General features: G+C 54.8%; 1 protein-coding gene across 4 annotated transcripts in view; it reads left to right on the plus strand.

Annotated features, from left to right (window-relative positions):
• The first annotated feature begins 433 nt into the window (after window positions 1-433).
• The window catches only part of LRRC7 (leucine rich repeat containing 7), a 107,292-nt gene continuing 86,375 nt past the window's right edge, over window positions 434-21,350 (plus strand). For 3 of the 4 annotated variants that reach the window (XM_066555361.1, XM_066555362.1, XM_066555363.1), the window contains exon 1: window positions 3,182-4,461. In XM_066555361.1, the coding sequence (XP_066411458.1) occupies window positions 4,290-4,461 (172 nt within the window). In that variant the 5' untranslated portion in view covers window positions 3,182-4,289. Of the gene's footprint in view, window positions 523-3,181; window positions 4,462-21,350 lie in introns of those variants that run through there. The other variant, XM_066555364.1, reaches the window with a different exon arrangement.

Genomic DNA, 21,350 nt, shown 5'->3' on the forward strand with positions numbered 1-21,350 from the left:
GATGCGGCGGCCGGGGGCCGTCCGGGGCCGTGGCTGGGGGCCGGGGGATGCTGCGGGGACGCTCCGCTCGCGGGACGCCCCGTCGGGACGGGGACGGGCGGGGACGGGCGGGGACGGGCGGCACCGTCTGCGCGCACGGCTCCGCGCCGCTCCGCACCGCACCTGCCCGCAGCGCATCCCCCGCACATCCCACACGGCCTCCCCCGCCCCGCATCCCGCATCCTCCCGCTCCGCTCCGCACCGCCCCGGGCGGGGGGCGCGGCCGCGTTCCGCCCCCCCGCACCGCCCCTGCGCCGCCGCGGAGCGCAGCGCGGGCGCGCAGCGGGACCGGACCCGCCCCGCCGCCGCCGCCGCCGCCGCTTTGTGTCTGGGCGCCGCCCGCGGAGGCGGAGCGGGCCCGGCCCTGGGCTCCGCGGCGCGGCGGGGCGGGCGGCGGGACAGCCGCGGGCAGCCCCCGGCGGCGCCCGCGCAGCCCCCGCACCGCGGCTCGGCCGCGCATGGACGCGCGCTCCCGCCTGCACCGTGAGTACGCGGGAACGGGGCCGGGAGGGGCGCGCAGCCCCCGGGGATGCCCGGGCCGCCCCCGCCCCCGGGCGCGGGAGGGAGCGCGGGGCGGCTCCGCCGAGGACAAAGGAGCGCGGGGAGCGCTCGGTGCGCGCAGCCGGGCTCGCTCCGCGCCGCCGCCCCCGCGCAGCCCCCGCGGCGCGGTGACAGCTCGGGCTGTGCCGTCCCACAGCACCTGCCTGCGGCGGGGGTCGGGCTCGGCACAGCTCCTGGAAAATTCTGCGCCCTTCGCAGCGCCGGTGGAGGCGCGGGGAGGTGCGGAGGAGGCTCCTTCCCTCCCTCCCTCCCTCCGCGCAGGGACATCGCCGCCTCCCGCGGTCCCGCGTGGCGCTGCCGCTGCATCCCCGGCCGGCACCGGCCCGGTTTGTGCCCGGCCCGGTTCGTGTCCGGCCCGTTTGCCCGGCCCGTTGGCCCCGCTGCCCCGCCGGGTGCCCCAGCTGCGTGCCCGGGCTCTGGGGGCAGTGGGCGATGGGCCCCGGCTCACCCCGCGCTGGGGTCTGGGGGAGGCTGGGCAGGGGCCGGGCCCGTGGCGCTCCGAGCCCGCATCCCCCGTGCCCGTGTCCGTGTCCGTGTCGCTGCCGAGGGACAGCGTGTGCCCAGGACACCGAGCTGGCTTCGCTCGTGTTCTCTGGGAGGCTGGGCCAGGGAGGGTCACGGACAGGAGAGCCCTGTTGAAAGTTCCTTGGGTTTTGGGAAACAGAAACGGTCCGATGGATATTTTTGCCGTGCCCCTCACTCCATCTAAATCCCTTCCTTTCACTCCTGTCCATCCGTGATTTCCAGCTAAAAACGCCGGCCACGTGCCGTTGGCTGGTGCCTCTAACCTCGGGTGCTGGAGTGGGAATAATCCTTAGGAACAGCTGAAATCCAAAGCGTTTCCTTTAGCATTCCACGAGCAGAGCAGTTGGGTTCTGCTGTTCTGCATCTGCTCGCTCAGCTCCTGGCGGAGGAGGAGGAGGGAGGAAGGAGGGAGGGAAGGATGCTCGCCATGGCAACCTCGCGGCGCAGATTGCAGCCACTTCGGGGAAGTAGCAGGACTTGGGAGAGAAGCAGGAGCAGCTGAGCTCGGAACCGGCGCGATCGGGGCTGAGCGGTGCCTCTCGGAAAGGCTGACCTGGCTTTGGGAGCGGTCCCGGTGCCTCGGTTCCGAGGTGTGGGTGTGCAGAGGGAAGGGGCCTTCGGGGAGGTCACGGAGCATCCTCTGCGTGCAGCCGCAGTGAGAGGAGGGCTCTTCATTCCCAAAACACCGTTAATTACTGTAATTATCCCGAAATTCCGTGATTTTACCATCCAACGCCTTGCTGTGCCGCGTTACCTTGGTGTCCCTGTGAACTTTAACCTTGGCCTGTGTTCCATCTGTAAACTTTTCCTTGGATAAAGCAGCAGCAGTTTTTATTTTTTTAATTACCTCACAGAGGAGGAGCTTTGCTCTGTGCTTCTGTTAGACAGCTGATGTGAAATCCCTAAAAAGGGGGGGTTGGATTACACTGATTTTAGCAGTTGCTGGAGTAACAAAACCATTCCTGGGTGCCTGGTGGATGTGAGGAGCTGCAGCTCGGGAGCAAATGCTGCGGAGAGCTGGGCTGGAATGCCTGGGAAGGTGCTGCCTTCCCAGCAGCAAATTCCCCATTCCATGCACCTGCAGGAATTCTTCAGTGCTTCCCACAAAGCATTAAAAATTGGTTAAAGTTTAAAATCCCACAAAAAGGATTTTAAAAGGAAGCTTGGCCGCTGTCCCTGGAATATTTCAAGGCAGCAGCACCATTAGAGCCCCCAAAATTCAGATTAATCACCTCTGAGGTGTTTGCATCTGGAGGAGGCTTTGCTGGGAGCGCTGATCCTAAAGCAGGGACTCCAGGGATCCCAAACGCAGCAGGACGTGGCAATCCATGCCAGGACAGCCTGGGGCTGGCTGGTGCTGGCCCCAGAGCCCTGTGGCCACTGAGCCACCCCCAGCTCTGTGCTGTCCCCAGGGCCTGGGCAAACCTGGGAGAGGCCTGGGCTCAGGGATGGGAGACTGACGGACAGCAGGGCTTCGGAAATGATGAACTGAAATTCCGGAATCTGGATCCTCCCGGGCATCCAGGGCATTTTACCCTCCTGGGCTCCAGCTGACACCCCCTCCCCTGCCCGGTGGGAGCAGAGGCTCCGTCCCTGGGGCTGCTCCATCCCCAGCCGTGCTCCAGGGCTGCCCATCCCGGCTGTCCCCACCTGGGAAGGGGCAGGTGGAGGCGGAGCTGCTGCCCTGCAGGGTGTGGATCCACCAGCACTGGGAAAATCCGCTGGGACACAGCTGGGGGCGGGAGCCCAGCCCCAGCACCCGAGAGGTGTCCCAGGAACATCCAGGGCCACTTGAGAATCCCAATTAAGGATTTCGGTGGATGCGAGCCCAGCGCAGCCCGAGCTCCTCGAGGTGGTACCAAGCCCTATTTAAAGATTTCTAAGAGCCACGATGTGTCCTTGGTTTTCATCTCAGCTCCCTCTAATTTTAGCGTGGTTTCCGTAGGCTCTCATTTGCAGATTGCATCAAATCCTAGGACAAGGCTTGCAGAACTCGGGGCTGGGTGGTTTTTTTTGGTTTTGTTGTTTTTTTTTTTTTTTTTTTTTTCCCTGGGAATGCAGCAATTTGTCGAGAGCAGAGAAATCCTCCGTGTTTGACTGGGCAGAGCCGCCCCTCCTGGTGTGAGCTGCGGAGAAGTTGGGGAAGGGAGGAAGGTGGAGGGATGAGGAGGGATGGCTGGAAGCATCTGGGAATGAGGCTGGAGAGCCCCGGGGAGAGGCTGCTGCTGGCAGGGCTGGACCCAAGTGCAAAATTAGGGGAAGAAAGGAGCCTTAAATCCCCGCGCTCTGCGAAGGGGGAGCAAACACCGTGTTAATGGATCAGGTTCTGGTGAATAAAGAAGAAAAGAAGCTGTAAGCTCAGGAAGGCTCTTTTTTATTATAAGGAGGAGAACACTGCTCATCCTTTAGTTCCCTTGGATCCGGAGTGAATGACTTTAGAGCTACAGGAGTTTAAGCTCATCGGAGGAAAACGGCGCTTCTTTTTCATTTTTTTTTTCTTTTTTTTTTCTTTTTTTTTTTTTTCCTTCCCGAATATTTTTCTGGGGAAAAAAAAAAAAGATTTGGAAACGAGAGTTGGAGCCAAGAGAATCTGCGGAGAGCAGATGTAACCTTCTCTAGGCTAGGAAGCAGCGGTCAGAAACAACCCGCACTTGCCTGAGAGGGGTGAAGGAGAGCGCGGAGCGGCTCCAGCCGGGATGTAGGGAGCAGCGGTGGGACTGGGAGCGCCGGGCACATTCCCATGGCCGGGAATCCAGCGCTCGGCTCCGCGTCACGTGCAGCGCCCGGCACCGCTCCTGCTCCCGCCGTGTGAAGACGTCCTTGGCGGATCTCGGATGCTCGGCAGCTCGCATTGAGATAAAGCCGCCGGCCGAGGGATCCGCCGGCAATCGAACCCTGAGGAGCTGAGGAGCCTCTGGACAGCCGCGGGAGCTCGGGAATTGGCCAGCGGGGCGGGCAGGGCGGGCATCCCTCGGCTCCTGCCCGCGGAGCCCCGGCGGCGGCTCCCCCAGCCCGGCCCGGAGCTGCCCCGGAGCTGGATCCGGCGGGATTTCAACCTCGGCTCCCCGCGATCGCCTCGGCCCTGGATTGTTGCACAGCCCCGCTCGGCCGGGCGCTGCTTCTGCCGCTGGGACAGCCCCGCTGCGGCAGGGGCCGGGGCAGGGATGGCATGGCACGGGCACGGGCACGGGCACGGCGGCGTGCCCGAATTCCCCCCGCGAGGAACGCGCCGGGGCAGCGGATTCACCCCTCCCCTGAGCCACGGCAGGAGCCGCGAGCGGGGCCGGCGCCGGCGCTTGGTGTCCCTGCTGCAGAACCCATCCCTGCTCTGCAGAGGTGCCGGGGGCGGGCGCGGGGGGACACGGCTGGGGACACCTGGGGGGATGCGGGGGACACCCGGGGGGATGCGGGGGGAAAGACCCTGGTGGCTTTGGGGGGACAGACCCTGGTGGCTTTGGGGGGACAGATCCTGGTGGCTTTAAGGGGACAGACCCCAGTGGCTTTGGGGGGACAGATCCTGGTGGCTTTGGGGGACAGATCCTGATGGCTTTGGGGGGACAGACCCTGGTGGCTTTGGGGGGACAGATCCTGGTGGCTTTGGGGGACAGATCCTGATGGCTTTGGGGGGACAGACCCTGGTGGCTTTGGGGGGACAGATCCTGGTGGCTTTATGGGGAGAGATCGTGGTGGCTTTGGGGGAACAGACCTGGTGGCTTTGGGGGGACAGACCCTGGTGGCTTTATGGGAACAGATCCTGGTGGCTTTATGGGGACAGATCCTGGTGGTTTTATGGGAACAGATCCTGGTGGTTTTAGGGGGACAGACCCTGGTGGTTTTAGGGGGACAGATCCTGGTGGCTTTGGGGGGGACAGACTCTGGTGGCTTTGGGGGTCAGATCCTGGTGGCTTTGGGGGGGACAGACTCTGGTGACTTTGGGGGACAGACCCTGGTGGCTTTGGGGGGGACAGACTCTGGTGACTTTGGGGGGCCAGATCCTGTTGGCTTTATGGGGACAGATCCTGGTGGCTTTATGGGGACCGACCCTGTGGGGCTCAGAGCTGCTGCCACAAGGGGACATGGCTGGGGACACCTGGGGGGCTTCGGGAGGACAGACCCTGGTGGCTTTATGGGAACAGATCCTGGTGGCTTTGAGGGGACAGACCCTGGTGGCTTTGAGGGGACAGACCCTGGTGGCTTTATGGGGACCGACCCTGCGCTGCTGCCATGAGGGGAGACGGCTCTGTGGGGACAGACCTTGGTGGCTTTAGGAGGGACAATGATGGCTTTGGTGGGGGACAAACCCTGCTGGGGCTTGAGGAGATGCTGGCAGGAGGGTACAGAGCTCGGTGAGGACACACCTTGGTGGCTCTGTGGGGACAGACAGTGATGGCTTTGGCGGGGGATTGAGGAGATGCTGGCAGGAGGGGACACAGCTCTGGGCAGGGGGACTTTGGTGGCTTTGGGGGCCAAGGAGCTGAGCTGTGGCTGCCAGGAGCTCTGGCTCCAGCTCTTCCCAGGTCAAACCCCAGCAATCTCTGCCTCTGGGCCTCTCTTGCTTCTTTCCCAAATATATAAAAATCAGCTCCATCCAGACACCCCCACAAGTTCTGTGTTCCAGCACCACCTTCCATCTTCCCTTCGCTGCTGCCCTTCCCAATGCTGGCCTCTGCAGAGTCTTTGGGGCAGGGGTTCCTCAGCCCTGTTTGGGAGGTGGTTTTGGCCCTGTGCTCCTGCCAGAGGGGCACCTGGACAGCCTGGACAGAGGGACAGGTTGGGATGGTGCTGGAGCCATGCTGGGAATGGAGGGATGAGGCTGGCAAGGGGGCACTCCCTTCATAACCAGCATTGAAATCAGGACCTGGACTTTGATGGTCCTCCCAGCTGGGGAGATCCTGGTTCCATGCTCTGAAAGGGTTTGGAATCTCGTTGCACTTTGATTTCTCCCCAGGTATTTGCTGTGTGTGCGGCATGGAGGCAGCTCTGCCTGTTGTTCCAAGAAATATTCCTACATTTTCCAGCCTGAGCACTAAATTGGTGGCTTTCAGCAGTTCCCTAATTATGTGAGACATTTTTTGTACTTAACAAATGGCTCTGATTCCTGCCAGCACTTCAGCCTGGTGTTCCAGGCCCGTGGGTGTCGGGGAACAGAACATATTTCTGTGTCTGTGAATATGATCCCACACGTTGTCTTAAGTGGGAAAATGTTCACAGCCCTTATATGGAGAGGGAATTTTTTTCCCCCCCCTCTAAATCCATCAGTGCCTTCTCCTGCAGTACTGATGCAGTTTTGATCTTCCTGGTGCTCTCCAGGCTGGATGAGGAAGCTGAAATATGCAATGGGCTTTCTTCTTTTCCTGGCAGGAGCGTGGTGTGACCTGCTCTGCCCCCAGAGCATCCAGGAACTGGGGCTGGAGGTGGGGGTGCCCTGCCCAGCTGCAGAGCTGCCAGCTGAAGGGACCTGGGAGCAGCAGCAGCAGCTCCTGGAACTGTGCCCCCTCCTTCCCCTGGCTGGGAGCTCCCACCCCCAGCCCTGTTGGTGGCATTGCTGCAGCCGGGAATTGTGGAAAAAAGCTGGGAATTGTGGGAATCGTGGAAAAAGAAGCTGGGAATTGAGGGAAACATCTGGGATGTGTCAGAGCACAGTGACAGGGCCCTGGTCCCCACTGCTGTGCCAGGGGGGTTGTGCCGTGTCACTCAGGGAGCACAGGAGCTCTGGGAGCACTTGGTGGTGTCCTGAGGGAATGTGGGGAGGAGGCTGGGACAGACTCATGGAGCTGAGCCTTGGGAGGAGCTCCTTGGGCTGATGGAGGGGCGGAGTGGCCTCCCAAGGGATTTTGTCCAGGAATATCCATGGCTGCATGAGGAGTTCCTGCCCAGTGGCATCAATCCCAAATCCTCTGGGGCTTTGTGGTGCCCATGGAGGGGCAGCAGTGGAGTGAGGCCACTCTGTGCTGGCTCCTGGGAAAGCTGAGAGGAAGAAGGGGAGCGTGGCCAGGCTGGAGTGGCCAGGGTCACTCAGGGGGTGGATGGGGCCCAGGGCTGGGCACAGGGGCAGGATCACCCTGACCTGCTGGGAATGCTCTTCCCAAAGCTGCATCCCACCCCAGGATCCCACTGGGCACTGCTGGCCAGGCACGGCTCAGTGTCCCCAGCTCCTTCTCCAGGGGTCCTGCAGGATGGGCCATTTTGGGAATGAGGTTCTGCACGAGCCTTGAGCACCAGCTCAGTGAATGGGCCTGCATTTGTAGGAATTTTCCTTGGGATCACAGGACAGGGTTTTCTGTATTTGTTGAGCCATGGCTGCAGATGTTGCAGTGTTTTTCTCAGGATTTTTTTTTCCCCAGCAAAGCCACTTCTCAGGATTCCTGCAGAAATACCTGGGAAAGAGGCCACACTGAAAACTGGGAGCACCATCAGCTTTCCAGCCTGGGCACAGAAAACCCTGAAAACAAGGAACTCTGTGCATTTTCCAGGGCTGTCCTTGTCCCCACCTGCCAGGAAAAGGCAGTTCTTTAACAGGATGTCATTCTCACTCTGCTGGATGAACATTTCCAGTTGTGATGACAACCATGTGGGAACTTGGACAAGTGGAAAAGGGAGCTCCAGGAGCTGCCAGGCACAGGCCTTTCATCAGAGCTGCTATTTTGGGGGGACAGATTCAGCATCAGTAGGTGTGAGGCAAAGTGTCAGCCTGGATTTAATCCTTGCCCAAGACATCTTGGCTTTGGAGTGGTGCCTTTGGATAAATCTCATCCCCAAGGTCACTCTGTATCCATGGGGAGGGCTGGGAAAATCCACCCACAAAGCAGATGCCTGATTTGTTTCCTTCTTCAGTTTTTCTTTAATCCAGCTGGTTTTGGAGGAAGCACAAGCCAGGGTGGGAGTAAGGAGGCAGCAGAGTGGCATTCCAGGGAATTTTGGAGTCCCTTCCCAGGAGGTGTCCAGGGCAGGGCTGGAGGTGACACTCAGAGCTCTGGGCTGGGGGCAAGGTGGGGATTGGGCACAGCTGGGACTTGGTGACCTTGGAGGGCTTTTCCCTCAAGAATTCTGGGATTCTGTTCCTCAGGACTTGCTGGAACCTCATCCATAGGGTTGGGAGAACGTCATTGGCGTGAGCCCTCAGATTAAGCTGGGGCTGGGTAAATGTGAATTGCTTTGGATTTGGTCCTGCCTGGCCACCTGCACTCACCATCCCAGAGAGGGACCAACATCTCCTGCTGGCTCCAGCCAGGCACACAGAGAGCGCCTGAAACGGTGGGGTGGGAAAAGCTCTTGGTGTTGGGGCGCTTGTTTTCTGCTGTGAACTGTGATTTCCAGTGGTTATTTGCTTCCCAGGAAATCCTGGGCAGCTCGTCCCCATATCCAAACACATCTGCTTCTTACTCAGCCCAATTTAATTCCTCTCTGCCCACGGTTTCTGACCAGATGCAGCAGAGCTGACTCTGAGCTGTCCCACAGCTTTTTCTTGCTCTCTGAAATACCCAGAAGGTTCAAATCCCATCCACTGTGTCCTCATAATTTAACTGGAGCCAGGAGAGCTCCACAGAGTGCATTCCCTGGCTCCCAGTGCAGGCCAGGAGGGTGCTGGACCTGTGGGAGCTCCTGGGCGAATCAGCTGCTCTGTTAGGAGACTCATCCATGTTTATCCTAAAAAAGCTTCCCAGATTTCCTCTGGAGCAGCCACAACCCAGCAGGGATCAAAACGGGAGTTTGAAATGGAAGTAAAAGCGAAATTAAGAGAAAATAAAGCAAATAAATATTGAAATAGAAATAAACCACAGAGTGGAGGCTGCTGCCACCATTTAACTGCAGATACAACACGAACACTTCTTCTTAATTAAGGAGTGGAGGAAGCTAATTAGCAAACTGCATCATGGCATTGTTGTGGAGATGAGGGCTTTGTGATGAAAGTTGCTTTGAGGAAGCAGGCCAGGAAAGAAATCCAGGTTTCCTGGAAGATCTGTAATGATTTCGTAATTGATTTCCTGGAGCAGGATTCTTAATTTTATGGGACTTCAGCTGCTTGTGTGTTTGTGATTTATTTGTCAACCAGAGGAGCAAAAGCCAGGTTTGTTTGGAGCAGCTCTGAGAGCGCTGGGACAAGGTTTAGCAGGTGAAGTGCAGTGGATAGAAAGGAACTTGAGCTGTGGTTTATTCTGCACAGGTGAATTGGGAACTTGGGATGGAATTAGAGGAGCTTTTGGGGTTGGAATTAAATGTTCTTTCACAGAGCCCCAGAACACGCTGAGTTGGAAGAGACCCTCAGCATTACTGAGCCCAACTCCTGTTTGCCACAAAACCCAAGTGAGAATCCCAAAAAGGGGGAAAACACCCAAAAAAATCTGTAGAACCCAACCCAGACCATCCCACAATCCTGTGACTCAGAACAAAAAAGCCTTGCAACTCATGCAAAAGTTAAAAAAACTTAATTTTAAACAGGTTCAGGCAATTCCAGGGCGTGTGGAGAAGCTGAAAAGGGCAGTGGATAGAAAGGAACTTGAGCTGTGGTTTATTCTGCACAGGTGAATTGGGAATTTGGGATGGAACTAGAGGAGCTTTGGGGGTTGGAATTGAATGTTCTTTCACAGAGCCCCAGAACACGCTGAGCTGGAGGGGACCCTCAGCATTACTGAGCCCAACTCCTGTTTGCCACAAGACCCAAGTGGGACCCCCAAATATCTGTGGAACCCCACCCAGACCATCCCACAATCCTGTGACTCAGAGCAAAAAAGTCTTGCAACTTGCGGAAAAGTTAAAAAAACCTCAATTTTAATCAGGTTCAGGCAATTCCAGGGCATGTGGAGAAGCTGAAAAAGGAAGGCCTCCTTTTCCACAGAACCCTTGGAATGGGCAGGGTCCATCGGAACCAGGAGTGAGCTGGATCTGCCCTGGTTTGGAGCAGCCCCTGACAGGAGCCCACCCCAGCCTCCCCTCACAGCGACCCTGTCTGTCCCTGGGGCCAGCTGGGAGATGCTTGGTGGCCTCAGGGCAGGAGGGGACGTGTCCCCTGCGGGTGTGTCCCTTTTCCCAGTGCCTGGGAAGCAGATTGTTCCCTGTACGCCGAGCCAGGCTCCCGCTGCTCGCATTTGCAGCCTCATTTCACCTGGGACAGTGCCTGGAGCAGCCCCGTGGGATCCTGGAGCAGCAGAGCTTTATGGATGAGATAATCAGCTGCTCCTGAAAGTGATTAAATGAAGGTGGCATCTCCAGTCAGCGTCCTGGGGTGGTTTTGCCAGGTTTTGATGGATCATTTGAGTGTTTTCAGGAGGCTTTCCATACTGGGAGCAGCAGGCAGAGCATTAAATCCAGGAATCCCAGGGCCTGCTGAAGGTCAGCATTCCCTGTGGCAGGTGCAGGGCTGTGCATCCCGCACAAACATTGCAGTTTTCACATTCAGGGGGTGGCTTTTGTGCTTTTTCCTCCCGTTTCCTCAGTTTAATTGATGCAGTGTTCTATGAAATAAATGGGGGGAGAAGTTATGGCAGAGGACAAATGTTGGGGTTTCTCTGCCACGTGCTCCCTGACTCCTGTGGAGCCGTGGCCTGACAGTTGCGTTGCTTCCTTTGGTAGAGCAGCTTTTCATGGAATCCCAGAGTGGTTTGGGTTGGAAGGGACCTTAAAACCCATCCCATGCCATGGCAGGGACACCTCCCATACCCCAGGGTGCCCCAACCTGCCCTGGGGCAGCCACAGCTGCTCAGGGCACCCTGTGCCAGTGGGACATCTTAAAATCCAGGTTTCAAATTTAACATCATCAGCAAAGCTCTCCAAAGATTTGCCCTCAGCTTGGTGGTTCCTGGGAGGACAAAAGTTTGTCATTCTTTAGAAACACTGGGCTCTTAAAAATCCCATTCCTTTAGAGGTTGATGGTAATTAGGAGGGTTTCCTGGTGGTTGTGGCAGCACGGGAAGGTGAATCAGGTCCCAGCCTGATCTGAGCTGCTTGGAGGGACCCTCAGCAGAGCAGCGGCAGTGTCACTGTCCCTGCCGTGGGTGGGGTGGCAGGAGGTGACAGTGCCACCCTGCCCATGCCGTGCAGCTCCTGTCCCCTCCCTGAGCTCCTCGTGCAGCTCCAGGAGCCTGGGATCTCTGGATTCCAAATCCTGGAACCAGGGACTGCTTCAGGGCTTTAAAGGCTGTGTTGGAGCAGCTCAGCAGCTCTGCAGCCTTGATCCCAGCTCAACTCCACGCCAGCCTAGGCAGGAATGCCTTGATCCCATCTCAATTCCACACCAGCCTGGGCTGCCATTCCTGCCCATCCCATCCTTGATCCCAGCTCAATTCCACACCAGCCTGGGCTGCCATTCCTGCCCATCCCAGCCTTGATCCCAGCTCAATTCCACGCCAGCCTGGGCTGCCATTCCTGCCCATCCCATCCTTGATCCCAGCTCAATTCCACACCAGCCTGGGCTGCCATTCCTGCCCATCCCATCCTTGATCCCAGCTCAATTCCACACCAGCCTAGGCTGCCATTCCTGCCAGCCCAGCCTCAGCAGCAGCTACTAATTCCAAAGCTCACCTGAAGCCCTCACATAAATCAGAGCTTATTTCAAATCTGGGAGTGCAAGCACAGAATATTTTAGATATTTTAGGAATTAGAGCCTGTGTGCTTTGGCAGCCAGGGTTTGGGTTTGGAGTTTGGTGTGGGGATTTTTGTTTTGGTATGTCCATTGGCATGGCCAGGCACTTGCCTTTCAATTTTTGGGGCGTTTTTTCCCTTTCCAGTTTGGTCAGAATGACCTTTGTTTGTTGGGAGCTGAGCATGTGTCTGTGCTTGATGGTTGGGTGAGGGTGTTGTTACCCTGTGAAGGGGATGATGCTGCAGGGGGAGGATTAAACCCAAGGCTTGTTTTACATATTTTTGTGTACCAAGGCTTAATTTACATATGATACGAGCGTTATTTTACATATCCTGAGACTTTTCACCCTAAAATGGAGGTTGTACTTCCCACTTTTAGCCTGGAGAAAAGGAGGAATTTCTCCATGGAAAAGGTGGTCAGGCCTTGGAGCTGCCTGGGGGAGTGGTGGAGTCCCCATTCCTGGGGGGATTTCACAGCACCAATGGAATAAAGGTCCCTGTCCATTCTCCAATCTCTGGATTTGGGGTGAACTCCAACATTCGGTGATGTAAGAATTCCAACAATTGCAGAAGGAGCTCTCAGGCACTCTGACTGTCCCTGAAAGGCTTTGTTCCTTGCGATGGTTTCCAACATTGCTTCCAGTTTCACAGGTTTTAAAAATATCCCTCCCAGTTTTGGTAGGAGGAAGTTTTCCTGCAGGAAAAGCGAAATCGCCATAAAAGGCTTGTTATTAAATCTTACGAGCTCAGTGTTTTTAATTTAACTTGTTACATCACAGGAGTGTGAATTCATTAAACTTCCTATTCTTATATGTGGGATCTATTTTAGCTGATGATTCTCTAAGAAAAAGGTTGGAGATGCGTCAGCAGCTCCTGTGGCTCTCTGGGAGGAAAATACATGGAATTAAAAAGGGCTGGATGGAAGGCAAGGGAGCAGTGCCTGTGTCCTTCATCCTGCTGGAGGAAGAGGAGGGAACAGACCCTGATCATAGCCTTGGGGATCAGCTTGGAGTGTTCTCCTTCCCTTTCCACTCTCTGGGTGTGTTTTGGGGTCGATGAGGAGCCCCCAGGCCAGCTCAGCCCCTCTGGGCTCGGTGCTCTGAGGTGACAGCACCTTGGTGGCCAGGCTGGCTGTCCCGTGTCCCCTGAGTGTGTGCTCCTGTGCCAGCATCTCACATCTGGGGCTCTCTTGCAGCTTCTTTGGGAATAAGTTCACTGCACGAGACCTGAGCTGTGCACAATGGGTCTGTCACGGGTTTTGCGCCAGGGCAGGAGGATGTTGCTGTGGGGCCCTGGTGAATCCCCTGTCCCCTCCTCAGGGGATGTGGCACTGCTGGGGCAGCGCAGGGCCAGCTCTGGGGGTGCTCTTTGCTTTTTATTCTGTTTTTATTCCATGTGTTGTAGCACCCCAAGCAGATATTGCTTCCTGCTGTCCCAAACCCCTCTGCAGCACAGCATTCCCAAGGGCAGCTGGGGCTCCTCCCTTCGCCTTTCTCTGAGGGCTTGAAATTAAATTTGAAATTTGTTTGGGTTCAGAGGGACCTGAAATCCCACCCAGTGCCACCCCTGCCATGGCAGGGACACCTCCCACTGTCCCAGGTGCTCCAGCCCCAGTGTCCAGCCTGGCCTTGGGCACTGCCAGGGATCCAGGGGCAGCCCCAGCTGCTCTGGGAATTCTATTCCAGGGCCTGCCCGCCCTCCCAGCCAGGAATTCCTTCCCAATGTCCCATCCATCCCTGCCCTCTGGCAGTGGGAGCCATTCCCTGTGTCCTGCCCCTGATTTTAAATCACTTTGGGGAAGAGCTGCAGTGTCCAAAGGCTCGGAGCTGTTCCCTGGGTGATCCCACTCTGGCTGTGGAGATCCCCACCCGCAATTTGGCTTCTCCCCCGAACCTTTCCTGTGTGAATGCCAGGCTCTGCTGTGCAGTGCCCTGCTGCAGCTCCCTGTGCAGCTGGAAATGCATTTCTGGGGTCCCTGATCCCCCTGATCCCAGCAGCAGGAACGCTCTGAGGCTGCCCTGGCGCTGCAGGGTGAGAGGCACACGTGGACTGGCATTAATTTTATTAAGCTGCTGTAATTCTCCCTAAATAATGCTGTGTGCTGCTGATTCCATTGCACTGTGCAGGATCAGTGTCAGGCTGCCAGGCCTGTGACTGTTCCCCTTATCCCATTTTCTCCAGTAATTCCATGCAGCAGCTGCCTGCTCCCTCCTAATTCCCTTCGCCAAGAAAGTGCAGTTTGTCACCAAAAAAAAGTGTTATTTTGGTTATAGTTTAGTCCTTGTCTCTCAGAACACAAAGGCTCCAGAGAGTTACACAACCCCAAAGATTTTTGGAAAAGAAGCACCATAGAAAGCAGGGATCTGAAGGGAACATTGGCCTGGACTAGTTCTTGCTGAAATAAACACCCAGAAATTCCCAGAAATTCTAATTAATTCAGTGTTAGAGCCATCACAGAGGCATCAATATATTCACTGCTCCAAAAAGCGATCAGGTAATTTTATTTCTAGATTTCTTCCCAAAATCCTGGCAGTGTCCAACAGGGCACCCCTTTGGCCTGAGCTCTCCCAGATCCTGTTTGGGAAGCAGGGAAATTCCTGCAAAGTGTGGCAAACTGCTCTGACCTGCTGTGTAATCCCAGCCAGAGTGGCTTTTGTGGGCTGGAAACCACTCCAGGCCCCTCCACCCTGCTTTTCCAGGGATGATTTAACACTCCATAAATCAGGACACACACCCTGGCAGTAAAAAGGGACAATATCTCAAGGTACCATAGAGAAAAGTAACATTAGTTACAAATTTAGACAGTCAGTGTCACCCTGTTTGCTTATTTACAAGAGAAATAATTCACCCAAACTGGGCAGTGAGGGGAGGGGAGCTGCCACCCGAGGCTGGGAATTTTTGGCAATTTAGTCGTCAGGAAAACACTGCTGGAAAATACAATTTTCCTGGTTCCCAATAACTGTGGAATAAAGTGATTTTTGGGGCTGGTGGTGCACCTTGCACTGGGGTAATTTGATTTCTCTCTCACCCCAGTCACCCCTGGGCAGGAACAGCTCTCAGGCAGTTGGAGGGGCAGGGCAGGAAGCCCTGGGAATTCCAAGTTGTGCTTTCCTGATCCTTTGGAGGAGCAGGGCTTAGGAGTTTGTGGAACTCCGTGGCCAGGGGTGGTTCCGGGGGCATTTTGGTGCTCTGAGAGCCTCCTGATGCTGAGGGCAGCAGGACATGGCTCAAAGCACAGAACAATTTGCTAATTAAGGGCTGTGCTCAGAATGGAACCTCAGGGAAGCTCCAGGGGAAGGGAAATGTGTTCATTTTACCTCTGCATTTGTAACTGCACAGCTGAGAGCAAGGAGAGGGAGGGAGAGGCTCCAGCTCAGCTGCACAGGAGAGCAGAGAGTCCCTTCCACTGAAATCAGGCTGATTGCTGGGGTTTCTTGGGGTAAAGGAGAGGGAAGATTCCTCCAGGAGGCAAAGCAAGAAAGGATTATTCATTTATTCCTTTGCCCCAAGAGGAGCAGGTCGGGAGTAAGGGCTGGACCCCTTATTTCCAAATTCCCAGTGGAGATAATTGGATAACTAAAGATAAATATTGTGCTTAAATTCAGTGCAAATTTGTCTGGTTTATTTTAATCCTTTTAGGCTTGGGTTCGAGTTTTGCTGTTCAGCTGTGCTTTAACAAGCATCATTCCAGCTGACCGTGAACCTGAGCTTGAGGTGGGATCCTGAGGGATCAGCCTGGTCTGGGATGCTCAGGTGCTGGATTTGTGCTGGGCACTGAGGTGTGACAGGAGCTGGGAACTGGGAAATCCCTCCTGGATGGCCTCTGGCACCAGGCCCAGCCGGGCAGGGTTGCAGAAGGCAAACCTTTGGACATCTCTGTTTTAAACCATCGAACTCCAGGCTTCCCAGTGCTCCTGAATCTCATCTTTGTTTGCTGTCATTTCTGCTGTTGTGTTACTGATTTTTGAAATACCCAGGGCGTCACAGTCCTTTGGATTTTCTTGATGAAGTCCTGGGGGTTATTTGTTGGACAGGGATTTGAGAGTGATGGGCCTGTGGTGACAGCAGGAGGAAAGGGAATTGCACAGGAGGGAAGCAGGAAGGCACCGAAGATCAGGAGCTGCGTCTCCATGAGGAGCTCAGCTGGGAGTTCCACACCTCCCTTTCCTGCTGCTCTGCACCCACCTGCTCCTGGCAGGGGGACAGGTGATCCTCACTCCTGTAACTCCAGCCTGGGAGTGCTCCCCAAAACCAGGGAATCAGGGAATCACTGAGATGGAAAAGGCCTCCGAGCCCATCGAGTCCCCCAGCACTGCCAAGGCCACCCAGGTGCCACATCCACAGGGTGTAAATCCCTGCAGGAATGGGGACTCCACCCCTGCCCTGGGCAGCTGTGCCAAGGCCTGAGAGCCCTTTCCAGGAGGGAATTCCTCCTGCTGTCCTGCCTGACCCTCCCCTGGCACAGCCTGGGGCCGTTCCCTTCTGTCCCATCCCTTTTCCCTTGGGAAGGGACCAGCAGGGTCCCCCCAGGTGAGCCCAAATCTGTGTGTAAGGATGTGGTGTGGAGTGAATCCTCTCTGGAGAGCCTGGGGAGCAGCAGCAGGATGGCTGCTGTGGGAGCTGGCATTCCCAAACTCCCCAGTGGGAGCTGTGCTGGCTGGGATGCAGGCAGAGCTCTCTCCATGGCCTCAGGGGGAAGCTGGGGTGAACTCTTCCCATGGAATCCTGGCTCTGGGAGTGACTGAGGCCAGCCAGCCCCAGCCTGGTCACCCATCCCTTCCTCCATCTCCATGTGATTCCCTGTCCTCCTTTCCAAACCAGGAGCATCCCTCAGACACCCCTTGAGTGCTCTGTGCTGCTGGGGAGGGAGAGCAAAGCAATTCCCCTCTTGGACCTGACCCAAAATTCCAGTCAGTGCCTTGTGCTGTGCGTAAGGAGAACGTTGGGAAGTGGGAGTGAAATCCCTTGTGACGGGAGCACACCCCAGCCTTGGAATGCTCCCAGTTCCAGGGGGCCCCGAACCTGTCCTGCAATGGAAACAAACCGGGGTTTAAACATTTAACCAGGAGCTTCACTTTTCCTTTCCTGGCTGGAAAAGTGAAAGTTGTATTGGGTTCTCTTTGTGGAGAAAACTGGTCAGTGACAGAGAAATTGGGATTTGCCTCCGTTTTGTTTGGGATGGAGGGAGAAGGCCAGGAAGGAATTCCATTATTCCGAGGAAGGAATTCCATTATTCCACGTGGAGCAGCAGGCAGGAGTAGCCCTGGGCACTGAGAGATGTTTTGCATCACTGAGTAGAACTGGGCTTGGCAGGGTTGTTGCAATTCCAGTCATCCCCTCCGAAATCTGGAGTCCCCCTGGAATTCTCTGCTGGAAAGTGCTGGGGATGGACCCAGCCCTTGGGAACAGGGATTGCTGGGCTCTGGCAGGGCAGGAGTTGGATTCCCTGATCCTTGTGGGTCCCTTCCCACCACCCTGTGCTCCTCTGGCTTGTTCCCACATGGAGTTTACCCCTCTGGAATCCCACTCCTGGAAAAGATACCTGGGAGAGTCCAGCCTGGATGAGGGGGAGGTGGGGCTGCCATGTCCCGAAAATCCAGCCTTTCCTGGTGTCCCAAAAATCCAGCCTCTCCTGGTATCCCAAAAATCCAGCCTCTCCTGGTGTCCCAAAAATCCAGCCTCTCCTGGTATCCCAAAAATCCAGCCTCTCCTGGTGTCCCAAAAATCCAGCCTCTCCTGGTATCCCTAAAATCAAATCTCTCCTGGTATCCTTCAGATCCAGCTCTCCCAGTGCCCACGGGCCCTGCCACCCATTTTTAACGGAATTTAAATGGATGACAGGGAAAGTGAATCTGGAATTGGCCTCGTGTTTCTCACATGAAAATATCCCTGGGTTCTGTAACAACCACAGGGTGGTGAATTTATATCCCAGAAAATTCCCAGGATTTCTGTCGGTGCAAATCAGTAATGTGGAAGGAGATGGGGGAAAAAATCCATCCGTTTTTGGGACAAATTTCTTTCCCTGCATTTTGTAGGATATAAATCTCCTTTGTTGCAAGAGAGCAGTTATCACCAGGGGCTAAAAGCCACCAAATAAAGCAGTTAAAAGGTTCATTCTGCTCCTAAAAAAGAGCTCCTATCATTCCCATTACTGTCACTCTGAGTTAAGTATGGAGGATGCACAGGAAAGAAATTTCAGACTTTTAAAATAACATTTTTACTATGAAAATGAATATAAAATTATCAAATTTATATTTTAAAATATATTTATTTAAAAGATATCTCCCTTTTAATTCTGAAGGGACTCGGTTACATAAAATATTTTCCCAATATTTCTTTAGTTAAAAGGTGAATTTAAAAAAATATTTCTAAATGAATAACTATAATTATGTAATGTGCATTTATATAAATATAAACAGACATTTATAAATGCCTCGTACAAGTAGATAAATACATACATTTATTAATACAAATATGGACGTATAAATACATAAATACCCAAACCACACAGAAATTTAAATATGTAAACAAACAAATATAGCTTATTATACCAAATCCAGGGCTATTTCCATATGCAAACACACAAGCGTAAATAAATATAGAAAATATAAATAGAGATATTTCAATATGGAAAAAAAAAAGCAATTGCAAATGCAGGTATTTGGCTTAGATTTTGTAGTTTGCTTTCTTTTTAAGCACTTCCCAATTTCTGGGCTGGAGCATCCCGGGTCCAGGGTCTGGGACGTCGATGGCATTCCAGAAGGGATTTGTTCTGTGGGATTCCCCTTGGGCACTTGGGGTGAGGAAGGTGAAAAGTCCTTCAGCTCCCAGTGGAAGGAGTGGAACTGGGGGGTATTTGAGGTCCTTCCCAATCCAAACCAGTCCAGGATCCTGGGATTCCTCTTATCAGGGAATTGAGAGATAGGAGGGAGGCACTGGGAAGGGAATGAGGAATGTTGGAGGTGTCAGACTCTGCAGCCCCTGCTGCTGAGGGGGACAGCTTGAAGGGAGCATCCACTAGGAAAATGTTCAACCTGAACAGAAAGAGAGTGGAATCATCACAGAATCCTGGACTGGTTTGGGTTGGGAGGGACCTCAAAGCCACCCAGTGCCAGCCCTGCCATGGCAGGGACACCTCCCACTGGCCCAGGTGCTCCAGCCCCAGTGTCCAGCCTGGGGATCCAGGGGGATCTGCCAGGGACCCAGGGGCAGCCCCAGCTGCTCTGGGAATCCCATCCCAGTCCCTGATCACCCTCCCAGGTGATGTGAGGTGCTGTGCTATTCCTCCCCAGTGTCCCATCCATCCCAGCCCTCTGGCAGTGGGAAGCCATTCCGTGTGTCCTGTCACTGGGGCAAATTAAAATCTCTGCTGTCTGGCATTTCCTTGGAATCGAGGTCAGTGTGAGAGTGAATCGCTCACCCCATGTGAGGGGAGTCTGTTGTTCCTGGAGAGTGCCAGGGGAGCTGTCCCCGAGGGTCCCACATGCCCAGCTCCCTGTGTCCTGTGCAGGCTGTGGGTGCTGGGGGTGGCTCCAGCCCTCTGTGGGCAAGGCACGGGTCCTTTCCTGTGGAAATCATGGAATCAGGCAGGAAAGCAGCCTGGCTCCAAATGCCACATGCATACACAAAGCAGGCCATGAATATGCATGGTTCATGTGGGCTCCAGCAGCAGGAGGGGAGCTGGGCACTCTGGCTGTCCTGGGGGGTGGATGAAGTGCTTCCCTTGGTGTTGGCAGCTGCAGCTGGGCCACGAGGGGTTTGGGGTGCATTTTGGGACAGGCTCGTCCCCAGACGGTGCTGGGCACTTCCCAGATCCCCAGGGAATGGGCACAGCCCCAGGGCTGCCAGAGCAGTCCAGGTTTGGCCAGGGATGCTCAGGGTGGGATTTTGGGATTGTCCTGTTCAGGGCCAGGGGCTGGGCTCCATTATCCCTGTGGGTCCCTCCCAGCCCAGGATATTCCATGTTTCTGTGATCTGTGCATGCCAGGAATGGGATTCAGCATCCTGGCAGCCCCAGGTGTAGTTCCAAGGCTCAATTCCCATCTCCAGGTGCTCTCCTGGGTGGCTTCATTAGCCCAGGGAAGTGTCTGGGGGCAGGAATTGCTGGACTGGGAGTGGTGGTCCCATGATGGATCACCTGTGCCAGTGGGAGCATCTGTGCTCTGGAAGGGGGAGCTGATGGAATGGGATGGGATGAGATGGAATGGAATGGGAATGGAATGGAATGGAATGGGATGGAATGGAATGGGAATGGAATGGAATGGAATGGAATGGAATGGAATGGAATGGAATGGAATGGAATGGAATGAGCAGGGTGGAGCAGGTTCCAGGGGGAGCCACATCCACATCTGCAGGGAGAAGTGCCCAGGAAAGAGCTGGGGGAGCAGGGATTCCTCATTCCTGCTGGACTGCAGGATGGGAGCAGCACTGGGATAATGAATGGAGCTGGAGGGGATCTTTCCTGCTTGCTAAGAAGAAATTAAAAAAAAAAAATTTAACAAGCGAGGAGAAAAAAGACAAAAGGAATTTCCAGGAATGGCTCCAGGTCTGTGTTCCCCCTCTCCTTCAGGGAGATGGGGTTTCCCACAGACAAGTGAACTTCCAGGTTTTTAATGAGGTCACTGAATACAGAGTAACCCCTGAGAGGATCTGGGGGTGAAACCAGAGGGAAGCCTCGTGTGCTGATCCACCAGTGTGAAATATCCTGTGAAACAGCTGGGATGTGGATGTGCAGTGATTTGGGATTCCTTCCCAAAGCACTGAGCACTGCTGAGGTCATTCTTGGCTTTCTAAGGAGCACAAAAGGTAAAACCAGGGCTAAAGTCTTGTCAGAACTACAGAATTCCCTGAGGATTCCTCTTTGCTGCAGCCAGTCCAGCAGCAGGCAGAACTCCTGACCCATCCCTGGGTCCTTCCCAACCCAACCATTCCATAATTCCAGCATCCTCTGACAGAAAACTCTGAAATAACAGGAAAATCCTTTCTTAAAACTCCTTTTAGGAGAGACACCACAATGTAATTAAACCAGTCAGAGTATAATTGCATTTACACATTTAAAACGTGGCATTGCAAGGATTTTAATTGGGATGCAGCCAGTGCCTGTCCCAGGAGCAGAGATCCTGGTTTCCCCTGGTGCAGGCAGGGGAATTCTGCCTTCCTTTCTGCGAGCAGAGGCCTGGTGCACCTCAGTGAGCATCCAGAGGGAGGCCCTGGTGCTTTTTAAGGGTGCCTGTGCACTTTCCCCAGGTTTTAGCAGCTTGGTAGCTCCTGAATGGACACCCAGGGACTGATTTCCAAACTGGGCTTTAACCTCCATCCATAAAAGGCACGTTTAGTTCTCCTGAAAGACATTTTTACGCGCAAGTTGGGTAATTAGGAATTTAATCACCCTGCCTCCAGTGAGGAGAATGTTTTTTGCACGGGGGAAAAAAAGCAAAGGTTTAAAAGTTTTATTCCAGAGAGCAATTTGCAAGATTGATAGCCTGAAATGACTTGTTTGCCTTAGAAATAACTGGATGGGATATGCATTGGGAGTCATTGGGGTATCCAGGAGGGAAGGCAGGAAATGCAGGAATGACATTGTTTCACCCCAAAACACAAACCTCTGTCTGACATTTCATAGGCCCAGCCCACCCAGTGCTGGTTTT

This window comes from Molothrus aeneus, chromosome 9 (genome assembly GCF_037042795.1).
Source record: "Molothrus aeneus isolate 106 chromosome 9, BPBGC_Maene_1.0, whole genome shotgun sequence".
NCBI lineage: Eukaryota > Metazoa > Chordata > Aves > Passeriformes > Icteridae > Molothrus > Molothrus aeneus.